The sequence below is a fragment of the Microtus oregoni genome, unplaced genomic scaffold (assembly GCF_018167655.1).
Source record: "Microtus oregoni isolate MIOR12 unplaced genomic scaffold, Mior012 000013F_ref0000133, whole genome shotgun sequence".
Taxonomy (NCBI): domain Eukaryota; kingdom Metazoa; phylum Chordata; class Mammalia; order Rodentia; family Cricetidae; genus Microtus; species Microtus oregoni.
The window spans coordinates 2,552,367-2,568,809 of NW_024543072.1; the positions used below are offsets into that span (position 1 = coordinate 2,552,367).

At 37.5% G+C, this 16,443-nt stretch overlaps 1 protein-coding gene across 29 annotated transcripts in view; it reads right to left on the reverse strand.

The window, feature by feature from the left end:
* Pbrm1 (polybromo 1) overlaps positions 1–16,443 on the reverse strand; it is a 98,761-nt gene that overhangs the window by 60,675 nt on the left and 21,643 nt on the right. For 24 of the 29 annotated variants that reach the window (XM_041662414.1, XM_041662428.1, XM_041662420.1 and 21 more), the window contains 6 exons: positions 14,745–14,813; positions 13,069–13,167; positions 8,828–8,913; positions 8,102–8,197; positions 7,067–7,158; positions 2,862–3,075 (listed from right to left, as the gene is read on the reverse strand). In XM_041662414.1, the coding sequence (XP_041518348.1) occupies positions 2,862–3,075; positions 7,067–7,158; positions 8,102–8,197; positions 8,828–8,913; positions 13,069–13,167; positions 14,745–14,813 (656 nt within the window). The remainder of the gene's footprint in view (positions 1–2,861; positions 3,076–7,066; positions 7,159–8,101; positions 8,198–8,827; positions 8,914–13,068; positions 13,168–14,744; positions 14,814–16,443) is intronic. The other 5 variants (XM_041662422.1, XM_041662431.1, XM_041662415.1 and 2 more) reach the window with 1 other exon arrangement.

Genomic DNA, 16,443 nt, shown 5'->3' on the forward strand with positions numbered 1-16,443 from the left:
AGAACAGAGTAAACTATGAATGCAAACACACTAGGAAAATTCCCAGTGAAAAAAATCCTGAGGGAAAAGAAATTAGATTTTAAACTGCTTCAATGAATCACTGTGAACTCCTGATTTCTGAAAATTAGGATGTATACAAGTAACCAGTGATAAGGTGCTGAGAAAGTACCTAGAGTAACATATTTACCTCCAGAGCCAGAAAAGACACACAGATAGTGAAGGGGGCTCTCATGATGGGAAACAAGAGGCAGATCTGTCAAAGTCTATTTGTTACTATTCTTCCAGGGCAGTCATTTATAAAGAAGTAACATAGTTTAGAGCTGAGGACTGTTTATTTTATTTAAAATCCCTAGGAATTTGTATCTTAGACACTATTGCTATTACTATCACCTATGCTCTTTGTATAAAGTCTGTTGGCCCTAACTGTATGGATTTTGGATATAAACTTTTACATCTTTGATTAAAGTACCTACATGTTAATCACTGAAATAAAAAAAAATTGTGCTAAGAGAATGACAATAGGTAAAAACAGCCTCATCAAATGGATGTAGAGATCCCAAACTTTCTCTTAGAATGGTACTATTCAATATGCATGTAAAGGTTCACTTTAAGTTTTATTCAAGTGATATTCAGATTCTGTGCAGTGCTTAAGGAGATGTAAGTATTGGAAAACATCTATGGATATAGCAAAAACAATTAAGCACAAATTCAGTTCTTAGTACTAGCTCATGAGCCTAACAGCAGAATTTAAATTACGCTCTCAGTTTATTCTTGCCAAACCAAAGGTGAAGAAATAGGTGTTAAGAACACCCACAAAGAACACAAACTCTGGGCTGGCAAGAGTCAGTGTTTAGGTTAAAGCACTTGCTCTCAAGTTTGACATCCCGAGTTCAAACCCCAGATCTCATAGTAAAAGAAGTGACTCCTGAAGTTGTCCTCAGACCTCCACACAAGTTACGGTATGCCTGTGACTGCATTTTACAGCTACATGTACACATGTCACAAAACAAAATCCAAACTTGAAAATGATAGTTTGCTAGTCACTGCTAGTATCATTCAATGGCAGTCTTCGGGGGAGATAGAAAGGGACATGGGGATGGCAAACCTTAGTACAATGGAGAGTGGCATGAGGAGTCACACTGGCCAGTTCCTCTAAGTTTGTTTGCTTTCCTTTTGGTGGGGCTGGAGACTGAACCCAAAGGCATGTTAAACAAACACTACCATTCACACTGTCCCAGTCTTCTACTCTACATTTGGGAAGGCATCTACCTCCCTTCCTTCTGCCAACAAATATTCCTAGGAGCATGCTGGATTGCACAGCCATTGAAATTGAATGAAATTTAAAATCAAGTTTCTTACTAGCATTCACCAAATTTCAAGAGCACACCATTTATAATCACACGTCTGACACACATAGTACGATATTTGTGGCATCATAGAAAGCATCTGAAGAGCATAGCTGGAGACACAACTACATCTATCTTTCAAAACTCTGGTGTGATGCCTCAAGGCCTCAACTATGTCCCTACTTCTCATTCTTTCACACTGGTACACTACAACACAATGGTTCTCAACCTTCCTAATGCTGTGACCTGTAAATACAGTTCCTCATGTTGCGATGACCCCTAACCATAAAATTATTTTGTTTCTACTTCATGAGTGTAACTTTCCTGGCACATTTTTAACTGTTATGAATAGTAATGTAAATATCTGACCAGGCTATCAGCTGTGACCCCCAAATGGGTCACAACGTATAGGATTGGGACCCCTGCACTAATACAAATACCACAGAAAAATTTAAATGAAGGAAAATGCAGATGAATCTTTCAAATTATATATTGTGTCACTTAACAAATCGATATTTGTATTATAAAATTCCAATTTGGAACAACTGTCAACTAAGATAACCGAGGACTTTATTTGGCTTTTAAAATGAACTAGACCAATGACTAGAAAGATGGCTCTATAGGTCAGAGCTCTGGCTGCTTTTCCAGAGGACTGAGGTTAGATCTCAGCACCCACATGATGCCTCACAACTACCTGTTCCTGGAGTTCTAGGGAATCTGATATCCTCTTCTGGTCTCTTCAGGCACCTGGTACATACACAGTACATAGACAGACATGCAGACAAAATACCCATACAAATTTTTTAAAAGTAGGGGTTTTGGGAACAGGACACACTAGGACATGGTCCAGCATTTAAGAGCACTTACTGATCTTATAGAGGATCTGAGTTCAGTTCCCAGTATCCACATGGTAGCTCACAACAGTCTACACCTCTAGTTCCTAGGGATACAATGCCCTCTTCTGATCTCCAAGGACACCACATATGAACATGCTGTACATATGTACACGCAAACAACACCCACACAAATAAAATAAATCTTTAAAAAGTTAAAAAATTAACTAAACTACTTGAATTTCTTTAAGTAAAGGAAAAAGAAACTAAAGAAAATTTTTTTAAATTACAAGGGAACTTCATAATGTCTGTAAATTTACTCTCCTTCCTAAGGCAAAGAATATAAAAGATAATTTTCTAATAAATGTTAACCTAATTTCTGTTTCATTTTAGTAGGCCAAATAAACTGATTTTCTATATGCTGAGGCAGAAGGACTTTGGAGACAGCCATGACTATACAGCAAGACTATGTCAAAAAAGCTAAGTAAATGAAAAAGTATCAATGAATGACAGTGTGGGCATGAAGGTTTTTTCTTTACTCAGTTATGAGACAGACAATTAAGTACTGAGGTAAAAACCATTTTTTACCACTTAATTCCTTATCTACTGGAAGGAATAGGTGTGTGCAGGCTCAGCTAACACGGAGACATATCTACACTGAGGAATGTAGAAGCGGTCTTACCTGATTTGTTGAAGTGATATGGGCATTTTAATCTGTTGATAATAATCTGGGTATTTTTTCTTTGAAGGCAAATGGAAAAAAGGTTCGGCTATTAGCTGCCCTTGGTTATTGCGACAGCTCCTGACTGTGTCATAAAGCTGATGAAAAGGATTTGAAACATCCATGAAGGAAGTAATGCTCTCGGCTTCAGACTCCCCTTCTTCATAACGTGCAGCTGAGAAGACAAAAACATATTTACCAGGGAAATAAAGATAAAACGATCCACGTTTAATCTTAGTGATTAAAATCATAAGATTTTATGTGGCATGATCAAAAAGCAAACATGTGAATCTTTGGCTGATTATCTTAACGAAGCTATTGAACATCGGACTAAAAAAAAAAGATTTTATGTGTATGAATATTTGCCCCCATCTATGCATGGGTACCTGGGGCCTACAGGTCAGAAGAGGGCACTGGATCCTCTTGGTTTAGAGTTACAGACAGAGTGAGCTGCCTTGTGGGTGCTGGGAATTGAACTTAGGTCATCTACAAAGCAATAAGTGCTCTTAACCACTGAGCCATCTCTGCAGGCCAGAACCAACACTTTAAAGCGTGCTTTTTTTTTTCTTTCCTTATAAATTAGGTCCTACACCATGGCCCAATTTGATCGAGAAAGCTCAGAAATCCTGTTTTAGTCCCTTGGGTGCTGGAATTATGGGCAGGCTCAATCATGTTCAGTACCTATTTATTTTTTGGATGAAGGGTTCACTACATAGACTTGGCTGGCCTCCAACTTACATCTACCTCCCAAGTGTTAGGTTTATAGGTATGTGCCACTATGTACAGCTTTGAAGATGATTTTACAAGATCTCTAATTTTCCTTAAAAATAATGTTAAATATGGCTAGAGTAAGTACTAGAGAGATGGCTCAGTTAAGAATACTTGCTACTCTTCCAGACCTGAATTAATTTCCCAGAACCCTCAGGTGATAACAACCTTAACTGTAAAACTGCAGGGCATCTGATTCCTTCTTCTGATCTCCATGGGCACCTTCAAATTCATGGCATACACTTACAATACATACCACACATAAATAAAAATAAACACCTAGTATAATTGCACATTTTAGAAAAATATTCCCTGGAAATGGTAAATTCAAAAGTTGCACTCAGTTAAAACACTAAAAAAGTTTCTTTTTAAAATGTGATTTCGGGTTGTGAGATGGCTCAGTGGTTAAGAACACTGGCTGCTTTTCCAGATGGACCCAGGTTTAAACATTCCCAGTACCCGCATGGCAGCTCACAACTGTCTGTTAATTCAGTTCCAGGGAATCTGACACTGTCACACCAATGTGCACAAAATTAAACTGATAGATAGATAGATAGATAGATAGATAGATAGTGATTTCTTCTAGCCTTTGTTGACTCCCTGAAAGTCTTACCCTCTCTGAGAGTGAATTAGGGGGTGGGATAAAGGGTGGTGGGGGAAGGTGGAGTGATATGGGATTCCCTTCTGTATGCTGTGAATACAACTGATAAATAAAGAATCTGCTTTGGGCCTAATGCACTGCAAGGCAGGAATTCCAAGCAGATAGAGAAGGAGAGAGTAGGCGGAGTCAAAGAAAAGCCTTGAAGCCACTGCAGGAGACAGACATCGGATGGAACCTTAGATAGGCCACAATCACATGGCGATACACAGATTACTAGAAATGGGTTAATTTAAGATCTAAGAGCTAGCCAATAAGAAGCGTGAGCTAACAGGCCAAGCAGTGTTGTAATAATACAGTCTCTGTGTGATTATTTCAGGTCTGGTGGCCGGGAAACAAGCAGCCCCCATCAACAGTGGAGGGAGTGGAAATTGGATTGGGCATGTAAAATGAGAAAAGATAGTTATTTTTCTTAAAAAATTAAAAGAAAATATGACTTCCTGCTATGCTCAGCCAAATGGAACAAGTAGTCATTTGGAGATCTCAGTACCAAAACAGAAGGAAGAGGTTCAATGCTACAGTTAGGATCTGCAATGCATCCCCCACCCCAAAGACTCATGTGTTAAATGCTTGTTCCTCAGAGTTGCAGTACTGAGAGGTGGTAGAAACTAAAATGTGGATTAGAGGAAGTCACGGGGGCATGCATCTGAAGGAGGGAATGAGACCCTGCTTCTCTTCCTTCTCACTTCCCAACACACAAGGTAAAAGGTTTTACTCTATACCATGGCCCCTAGTATGTATGATATGCTGCCATGCCACAGGACTAAAAGAAACATGTCTGACTGATCATGTACTAGAACTTCCCAAACTGTGAGCCAAAGCAAGATATGGTTTATTATCATTAGGTATTTGCTAGGAAAACAGAAGACTAACACATTTACCACAGGACAAATTTAGATTAGGTTGATACTCTCAGACATGATTGCCCCACTCATTTCTAACATCAGAGAATGATTGATTCCTTAGTAAGGAAATGTTCAGTAGAAACTAAGTCATAAAAACACCAGAACAAAGCAAATAATTTTTATAGAAATACAAAACATATGCTGCTCAATTCTCTAAAGATTTAGTTACCTGCATGTATGTGTATAAGCTGTGTGTGCAGGTGCCTGAAGAGGTAAGAAAAGAGCTTTGTTTTGTAGCTAAGGCTGATCTTGAACTTCCTGACCATCTACCCCCAGAGCACTGGAATTACAAAATATATTACCACAGTTGCTTTTATGAGGCACCGGGGAACAAAACCAGGGTTTCATGCATGTACAGCAAGTACTCTACCAACTAAGCTACATGCCTGGCTCTCATTAGATTTTTAAACTTTATCTTTTTCATTACTTTTACATTAGTTGGTATCCTTCTTATACTATTATCAGAAAAATGCCCTGCATTATTCTGAAACATTCAAAACCTATTGAAATTTATTTTAAATTCTGTAGATAGTCAACTTTGATAAATGTGAACCTGGGAGGAATATATATATATAAGTGCAGAATGTATCTATCAAGCCTGCTATAGTAAGTTATATAGTAGGCACTAGAACATATCAATGTTCCAATCCAAAGAACCTGTGAATGCTACCTATGTAGCATTTGCAGTTGTGATAGTATTGACTTGAGTAGGCACTTAAAAATAATGGCAAGGATGCCACCATGAAGGAGTCAAAGAAAGAAGGAATAATAGATACTGAGGCTGAAGAGCTATAGTTTAAAAATGGAAGAAGGAACCACCAGCCAAGGGATACAGGTAGCCTCGAAAAACCAGAAAAATCAAAGCATCTATTTTCCTGGAAAACATCGAAATAGAAGGCTGGCCTACTTACCCACCTTGACCTTAGACACTTGAGCTCCACTGCTCTAAGAAACTAAATTTATGTTGCTCTAAGTCACTAAGTTGGCAGTAATTTGTTTCAACAATAGTAAACAAAGTAATAGGAACAAAGTGTGTTCAAGGTTGGGGATGTAGCTCAGTGTTAGGGCTTTGTCTAGCAGGAATGAGGCCCTGGGTTCAATCCCTTGTACCACCTGAAGGGAGTGGTGGGTATTGGCGGTTGGGACACAGTAAATGGATCTATGCCTAGCACCTCTTATTTAGCCAGCTATGAAAAGGGCCTATTAACTTCCAAAGACAGTACTTTCAAGTATCTTACAAAGCTCCATCTGTTTGTTTTTTACATACTTGGTCTTCTTCTGTAACACCTTCCCAAGGAAACAAATTTTTCATCACTATGACAGAACATTTTCATTTGTCAATATCTGTATTCGAGAGTTCACTTTATTATAAGTCAATACAGCTACAGTTCCTCTTTGGTTATTTCTTTTTGTTTACTATTTGCCTGATACATTTTCTTTAAGAAAAAGTGTTATTTTTATTTTATGTGTATGGGCGCTCTGCCAGCATTTAAGTACCATATACATGCAGTGCACACGGAAGCCTGAACAGGGTATCAGATCCCTTGGAACTGGAATTACAAAGGGTCACGAGGCACCATATAGGTGCTGGGAATTGAACCCATGTCCTCTGCAAGAGTCACCTCTCTAGCCTCTTGCCTGATTTATCTTTATCTACTCTCTTATGTTCAAGTTCTGTCCATTAACACAAAGCAATTTACCTTTGACAATTTTACTTATCCAAGACTGTATCAAGTACAACAAAACATTTTCTTAAAAAACTAATCAATTCCAAGAAAGATCAAAGTCAATGCAATTTCCCTCAGCCAGAAGAACTACAATATAAGAATGCCTACCAGCTAAAGCAGCATCCTCTTCACTTTCCGAACCATACTGAAGCGCCATGGTAATTGCTGATAAGCGACCTCCTTGAACTGCTCTTTTATTACTACAAAGAAAAATGAACAATTAGAAGACAGGCTGGTGTTACAATTTGTTCATCTTATGAAATAGGAACTGTTAAAATGTACTAATATCAAGAAAAAAATAAGTTCTATTACTTGTCTTCTTAGTTTATAACAGTCTTCATAATCAGTCTTAGCAAAGAAAAGTAGATTTCTTTGTTCTCAAAAAAGAAAACTTGGGGCTGGAGAGATGGCTCAGCAGTTACGAACACTAGCTGGTCATCCAAAGAATCTGGATATGATTCCTAACATCCAAAGGGCAGCTCCAGGCTGCCTGTCACTCCAGTGCCAGGAGATCTGACAACCTCTTCTGGTTTCCACCGGCACTGCACTCACATGGTGCATGGCCATACAAGCATGCAAAACACCTATATATACAAACCTTTACCAACAGACAGAAAGTGGTAGCAGAAAGCCTACAGTAAACTAATACAATTTGTTTTGTTTTTCACTTAACTGTAGTACATTACTCCATATTTTATGGAAAATAAGAATTTGGTTATTTTCTTCTAAGATACTCATTTCACAATAACAAATTTTATTAGGAACACAATATTTATTTAGTATAAACAAGTGTTTAATACCACATTTTATTTGTAAGACTAAACACTATTTAATAAAACTTAAGTGTTATCTGAGAGGTGAGAAAAGATCTGTACAGACCTTGACCTACTTGTGGTTACTTTTGTGACAGGCTCTTGCTATGGAACCTGGACTGGCCTTGAACTCACATCTTCCTGCCTCAGTTTACCAAATACTGAAATTTTGGTATATGCCACTATGCCCAGCTCTTACCTCAATCTTCTTAAGTAAAGTACTTGATACACCCTCCTCAAAACCTAGAGTAAAACTTTAAGACAGCCATGTGGCTAGCATGCCTATGTCACAGCATGAGTCAGCTCTCAGACTACAGCCTCTTACTCTCACCGGAAATACTTGCTAGTGGGGTTTCTTTCTTCACCAAGGCTGCTTTTACTGTGCGAAGGACCTGTCAGTCTGGCTGCAGCCAAATTTGATGCAGTCCTATCCAAAGATAAAATAAAAAAATAAAATAAAAAAACCCTCAGAGACTGAATAGCTAAAAATCAGAATGCTGGGCAAACAAAAAGGAGATAACTATTTCCTTCTAAGAAAAGTATAAAATATTTCTGAGAGTCTATTATACAGCAAGTTCTGTGTCAAGATTGGGGACATTGAAGAAAGGGACCAGGACTAGTGTTCATGGGCTTGTGGTTGCTACAGAACCAGAAGAAACAAATATGAGGGCCAGAAGAAAGCTTTGAAAGTAGTTACTCAATGTTTCCATTTCATTTAAGAGGAAATAGAATCCCACAACTAAGACATTTTCAAAGATATAGTTCTAATGAAGGACAAGCCAGAATGAGACCTGAATTGTTCTATCTAAACAATTTATTGCACACATATAACACAGTATTATTATATATTCACATACTATATATATATATATATATACACACATATACATACATCTTTTCAAATACTTTCTTCAGCTACAATGAAGCAGCTAAAAAAGTTTCTATGGTTTTCAGATTTATACAGCAACTGTAAACTCATCTTATTTTCTACTGTATTGATTTTACTAGCTAAAAATTCAGCAAATAGGCACAAGGATCTTAGATATCTTAAACCTACCTTATTCGAAGACTTGATTTAGCCATTTCATGATGTTCAATTTCTGCCTTTTTCATATAAAATATTTTTTTAATCGAATTGGCATCCTAGCAAGATAAAATTACTTTGTTTAGAAAAATACTTACAAGATGGCTCAGTGGGTAGAGGTTCTTGCCACCAAGCCAGATGACCTGAGTTCTATCCCTAAGACCCACATGGTGGACGGAGAGAAACAACTCTTCCAAGTTGTCCTCTTATCTCCACATGTTTAGGCCTACACACACCCGAAAAAAAGTAGTGGGATAACTCCCGACTCATGCACTGCTGGCTTTCACGTCACTGTCACTTAAGTCTGCATCTCTAACACTCTGCAGGAGCTCCCAGAGCACCTTCATGAGCTGTCACTGAGTATGACTTTAGAGGGCTGCTGCTCTTTTATAATTTGGCAAGTAAGAGGCACACTGGATCTAATGGGAAAATACAATGAATTCTATTTGTATAAAATGATCTGAAAATTAAAAAATACATAGTTCTACAATTTGAAAGACCATGCACACAAATTTCAGATAAATAAATGTACTTGCTTAAATTAATAGCAAACTAATACATTAGATCTAAAGCTTCCTTTCTTGTAGTTCAGGATGATTGTTGAGAAACATACTCATGCTCTTGGGTCATCTCTCTCTGTTTCCTAAGCACAGACCTTTGTAATAAGCTTAAATCTATGTTAAACTTTAGTCTTAATAAACTCCAACTCTGCATCATAAAAATAAATGAATAAATAAAAACAACTTAGGTCAGGGAAAATAATTAGACTAAAAACTATTTTTTTTTTTTTTTTTTTTTGGTTTTTCGAGACAGGGTTTCTCTGTAGCTTTGGAGCCTGTCCTGGAACTAGCTGTCTTGAACCAGACTGGTCTTGAACTCACAAAGATCTGCCTGCCTTTGCCTCCAGAGTACTAAGAATTCAAGTACTTCCTAATTCACTTCTGACACTCCCCCCCCCCCGCCCCCCCCTTTGTAGACAGGTTCTCTCTACACAGCCCTGGTTGTTCTGGAATTCCTTAGGTAGACCAGAATGGCCTTGAAGTCTGAGATTCCCCCTGCTTCTGCCTCTTGGGTGCTAGGATTAAAGGTGTGCACCACTATACCTGGCTTCATTCAAACTTCTTAGCAATGCAAAAGAAAGTGGGCTGAGATGGGTAAACTGTAGAAATGGTTTTGCTACTCTCTTGACTGAGGAAGTCCTACAAAATTATACAAATCAAGAAGTTCAAAATTTCATATTAATTTTAGGAACAATCATAAGGGGCTGGAGAGATGGCTCAGCAGTTAAGATCACTGTACATTTCCAGAGGACCTGGGTTTTATTCCCAGTATCCACGTGGCAGTTCATGACAGTTTGTACTTCTAGTTCCAAAGATTCCAACACCCCCTCTGGCCTCCCCAGTCACCAAAATGCACATGGTACAAAGACACACATGCAGGCAAAACACTCATACAAATAAAGTTAAAAAAATGTTTTTAAAAAGAAATCAATGTTAAAGATATTACCTCCCTTACATAGCTCACTGGGATGTGGGGTGGGGGAATATACCTGTGAAACTAGCCAGGCCATCACCAGTATAAATATCTGAGAGGCTACCAAGGAACTAAAAGATGTAACTTTAAAAAAGCACTATGTCTTTTAAGGCAGATACAGGTGGACCTCCATGAGTTAGTTCGAGGCCAGCCTGGTCTACATACAAAGTGAGTTCCAGGACAGCTATAGTGGTTACACAGATGAACACTATCTCAAGAAAAGAAAGGAAGGAGGGAGGGAGGAAGAAAGGAAGAAGCACTGTGTATAATCCCAGCAGTGTGATGGTGGACCCAGCAGGTATGCCCAGGCTAAACATTGGGGCACAAGATCAGTAACCCAAAAAATGAGTGCTAAATTTTTGCTGCTTGCACATGCGTAAGAACAAGAGAGTAATACTGAATGAAGGGTTCAGATGTAGATTCTATGGTCACTGAACACATCTAGGTGAATAAAACACCCAAAATGTGTCATTTACAGAGCATGGCTGTGGTGGGCCAGCTCATCTATGAGCTCTCCTGCCACAATGAGATGACTTCACTGAAAAAGGACAAACTATTTCTAAGTCGAGGAGGCTACACAGAAAAAAAAAAAGACACCCTAGAGAAAACTAAAACTTAAGGCACAGGAATAAACTCAGCATAAAATATGTACAAATAAAAGCTAACTGTAACTACCAACAGCAATGTTGAGTATTTTGGCCAGCATTCAGAAAAATCTAATGATTTTCTTAGTAGAAGACTTTCTGAGCACCCTTTTCTAAATACCCAATGATATGTAGTACATCTCTGTGTAGCCCTGGCTGTCCTGGGGTTCACTCTGTAGACCAGGCTGGCCTTGAATTTACAGAGATCCACCTGCCTCTGTCTCCTGAGTGCTGGGATTAACGGCACACACCACCACTGCCTGGCTAATCAAAGACATCTCTACAACCAACTATTCATTATTAGAAACAGAAAGCTTCTAAAGGGCAACTGCAAAGCAATCAGTTATTCAATATTATTTACTACATTTCAAAGAATGCTTTTTGTATTTATGACGTTTAAATGCAAGGAATAAATAGTTATTTAAAAAACTGTATATTTAAATGAACAGAAGATTAAGAATCTAAGAATAAACGCTTTATCCATGGTTAACTGATTTTGAGTAAGGATGCAACACAATTCAATGGAGAAAGAATCACTTTTAAAATAGTGTTGGGGGTAATAACCCATGCAAAAGAATGCATCTGAATGCCTACTTAACATACACAAAAACTAATTCAACCTAGATTCAGGATCCAAATGTAATACCTAAACTATAAATTTCTAAGAAGAAAATATAGGTGTAAATATTTTTTAACTTGGATTAGGTAATGATTTAATTGTTATGATGCCTAAAATATAAGCAAAAGAAAAAAAGAGAAAGACAAACTAGAATTCTTCAAAATTAGTGAAACCATGTCAAGATGAATTACTGTGAAGGGTGAAAAGACAAGAGAATGGGAGAAAGTATTTTAAAACTTGGAGAGATGGCTCAGCAGTTAAGAGCTCTGCCTGCTCTTCCAAAGGTCTTGAGTTCAGTTCCCAACAACCACAATATAACTCACTCACAACCACCTGTAATGAGATCTGGTGCCCTCTAGAGGAAGAGACCTGGTCAGTCATCCTCATCAATTTAGACCATGAAACCCAATATGGACAAGTCCAATGGAACTGCCATATACAGGCTGCCCATGCATGCTTCAGCATTGCTAGGGCATAAATTTCATTTTTCATTTTAAAACCAACTGATAAGAATAGGATATCAACAATATAATTTTATTACATTTTTAATATAACTATTAAAATGACAGTGAAAATATAAGTAACCAAATTTTAAAAATGGGCAAAGAATCAAAATAGGCATTTCTCCAAAGAGGACAATATCATACACAAAAGATCACTAAGTACATGAAAAGATATTCAATATGTTAAAGAAAAGCAAATCAAAACTATAATACATTATGATACTCCCAAGTTTGCTGTAATAAAAACAAAATGAAAAGGATGTGTTTGGTAAGAATGTCGAAAAATTGCAGCATTTGAATACTGGCGATATGTAACACAGAAAAGTTGCTCGGGAAACACTTTGCGAATTCTTCAGTAAGATAACTACATAGTTACTGTATGACCAAGCAACTGCATTCCTAGGTATGTACCCAAGTATAGTGAAAATGTATGTCTACAAAAACTTATATATGTGAATACTCCTATTTATAATAGCTAAAAATGGAAATAACTAAAATGTCTAATAACTGATTTAAAGAAAAACATATGATGCCATCTTTAAGAAAGACTATTAATGATCAATTAATCATGAAAAAGAGTGCTAAGCATTGGCACACACACAAATCTTTAAACAGTATGTTAAACAAAGAAATTAGTCATAAAGGAATCCATGTTATATGATGTCACTTACATGAAATTTCCAGAATAAACAAATACATAGAGACAGAAAAGTAGATGAAGGTTATTTACACTTTGAGAAATTATAAGCAAATGAAAATGAGCATTAATTTACTGGTATACTGGCTACACAACTCTGTAATACTAAACCCCTAAGTTCTATATTTTAAATGGATGGAATTTATGGTTATAATAAACACTGGAACTAAGTTAGTGTCTACTATCATCAATGAAAATAGCAACAACAAAACACTAACCTTGAATACTTGAGAACCAGGCTCATTATATGTTTTGGCATTTTTTGCTAGAAGATCTATATCTTTGGCCATTGCATGAACAGTTTTGTAGCTTCCATTCTATAGTAAACAACAAAATATAGCAATTTTTCTTAATAAGAATTAGTCAATATAACCTTTAAAGAAAAAGACTCGCCAGGCAGTAGTGGTGCATTCCTTGATCTCTTGTGAGTTCAAGGCCATCCTGATCTACAGATCAAGTTCCAGAATAGGTTGGGGGGGGGGGGGGGAGAAAAGAAAAGACAAAGAAAAAGACTATTTTTTATTTGTTTAGTTTTTCAAGACAGTTTCTCTGTAGCTTTGGAGCCTGTCCTGAAACTCGCTCTTGTAGGTACTACAGTCCAAAATGTCACTGGGAAGTTTAATTGTAAATAATACCTAAAATTATCTTCCCTTTTATAGATTATTACTAGTACCTATTTATAAGTACAGACCAGAATCTATATTATTTTCATAAACAACTTACAATTTTTTAAAAAAATCAAGTGAAGTTTATTTTATGAGGTTTATTTAGGTTTTATTTAACAAAAACAGTTTACTATGCACCAAACACTAAGTGCTATGTGAATATTAAAGTAAACTTCCTCTATTTACCAGATATTGAGGTAAAGTATAAAATCAGTTCTACTTGTGCCTAAGCTATTACACATTAAAGCTCATTCAACCCAAAATAATGCAAGGATACTCATATAGCTGCTTCAAATACTGAGGAAAGGAACACACATACCAGGTAAAGGCATGCGACTGATGGCCAGTACACAGAAATAAACAGGGTAAGTTCTGAAGAGCAGAGAAAGCAAATGAAGTGTAGTGGAGGGTGAGAAATGGTAAAGCTGAAGCACAGACTGCGCAGAGAAAAGACAAATAAGGAAATTGGGATAGCCAGGCTAAGGAAAACAGTTGGTGAGCAAAGCAACATCTGAACATCCATCTTATTTGGAAGGACTCTCATAGGTGAGAGGGGGCCATGAGACTGAGCATTGGTTGCTTTGCCAACAGCCTAGCAGCAAGGCCAAGGAAAATCCCCATGTATCAGCTAATTCACAGTTTAGATCTCGGAATGACTAAGTCAAGAATGGCAGGATTCCTCCCTGACTTCTGTGAGGTAAGAGTCTAGCACCAGACCATAAAGCAACCATGGCTCCTGGTAACAAACAGTAGCAATGGGACTAGTACCACAAAGAGGCTGTTTCAATTCTTTCACTACAACTCTGAGTTCTGTCTGTTTCCCAGAGAGCATTTTCCTTGGGAAGAAAAAGGAACACACACACCAGGCAAAGGACACATGGACAAGTACCTATTTTCATTAACCTTACAGTCAACTATCTATTATTCTAAGTAACTTTCATTCGAATATATCATAAAGTGATTTAGAAGAGGGTAAAAATCAACAAAGCTTTTATTGTCAATGTGCCTTTCATAATCAGAAATGTCTACAACCAATCCCACTTATTTAGCTATTTATTTATTCATTCATTTACTGACAAGAGATTGAACCTAGGCCCTTGAACCTAAGCTATACTAGTCTCCTAAAATACAATAAAAAAAAACCCACAATTAGAAAAAAGAAATATCTATTATTTTACTTTCTAAAATCTCCTAAGTATGCACATGATTACATATGTTCACCTTCATACCTGTATTCTCTGGGCAATGGTCTTGAGATCTATAGGCTCCTTAATTATTGCATAATAGTCTGGATATTGCTGCAAGACAAAAACAGGTATGGTCAATAATCTAAAGCACTCAGAAGGTAAGTCTGTTCTTCAACCAGAAAACTGAGAAACTTTATGAAATCCATGGTGAAAGCATACTGAAAAAGAATTGTGTTTTTTCTTTCTTTTCTCTTTTTCAAGGAAAATGAGACAGGGTTGTTGGAGAAGGCTTGGCCCATTAGCTCTAGCTTCTTATTAGTTAACTCTTATATTCATTTAACCCATTTCTATTAATCTGTATATTGCCACGTGGCTGTGGTTTACCAGATAAGGTTCCCAGTGTTTATCTCCAGTGGCTCCACGGCTTCTCTCTGGCTCCGCCTTCCTCCTCCCACGCTATAGGCAAAGCCAGTTTCTTTATTCATTAACCATGAAAAGCAACACATAGACATAAGGACCCCCCACACCAGAGGGTGTCACTGAAAAATTCAGGGTAGCCTCAAACTCTTAAAATTCTTCTGCCTCAACTTCCCATTTGGCTGGAATATTAGGACCACATGACCAGACCTAGTTCTTTTAAGTTTGGGATGGACTCAAGCTTTTCATATTTGCAACACAACACTGGCATACACAATATTCATGTTGAACAACCATGAGATTTGAATTTGAACTCTTCTTCCTTCCCTCAAAGTATTTTAAAGACATTTAAGATTTTGTAGCATAGGTGAGATACACCTGTGGTATTTATCTAATCTGAGCTCATCTCAAGAAACAGGCACACTTGGATGGAGGTGGGGGGTTCCTTGGACTTCCCACAGGACAGGGAACCCTGATTGCTTTTCGGGCTGAGGGGGGGGGGACTTAATTGGGGGAGGGGGAGGGAAATGGGAGGCAGTGGCTGGGAAGAGACAGAAATCTTTAATAAATAAATAAATTAAAAAAAAAAAAAAAAAAAAAAAAAGAAACAGGCACACTAAGGAATGTCCTTGTAGCTTTCATGATGCTTCTCATGCTCACTACTCTCAGGTTCTTCTATAAGTTTTACTTCTTCTTTTTTTTTTTTTTTTTTTGGTTTTTCGAGACAGGGTTTCTCTGTGGTTTTGGAGCCTGTCCTGGAACTAGCTCTTGTAGACCAGGCTGGTCTCGAACTCACAGAGATCCGCCTGCCTCTGCCTCCCGAGTGCTGGGATTAAAGGCGTGCGCCACCACCGCCCGGCTAAGTTTTACTTCTTGAAATAAATAATTGAAGTTGACCAAAATACAAAAGTAGTTTGCTCTTTTTATAAGTCTTTATAACACTTCTGAAATTAAAATATAACTACTCAGAGACTGGAACGGTAGGATTTGTTTGTGACAAGTCTAGGTAATATAGTGAAAAATTATACCAAAATAACAAAAATAAGTAATATTTAACATAAATAATAAGGATAAACTGTTAAATTATACTATTATGCAGCATAGTAACAAAACCAAAAAGAGCACATGAGTTTGGGACCAACTCAATCAAAACAATCAGAAAATCTGCTCCATCTCCCTCCCCCCTCACACCAATAATCTTTTTTTAAAAGCGAACCTTTGGGGGCTGGATAGATGGCTCCAAACTTAAGAGCACTTGATGCTCTTGCAGAGAACCCAGATTTGATTCCCCGTACCCACATGGTGGCTCCAAACCATCTCTAAC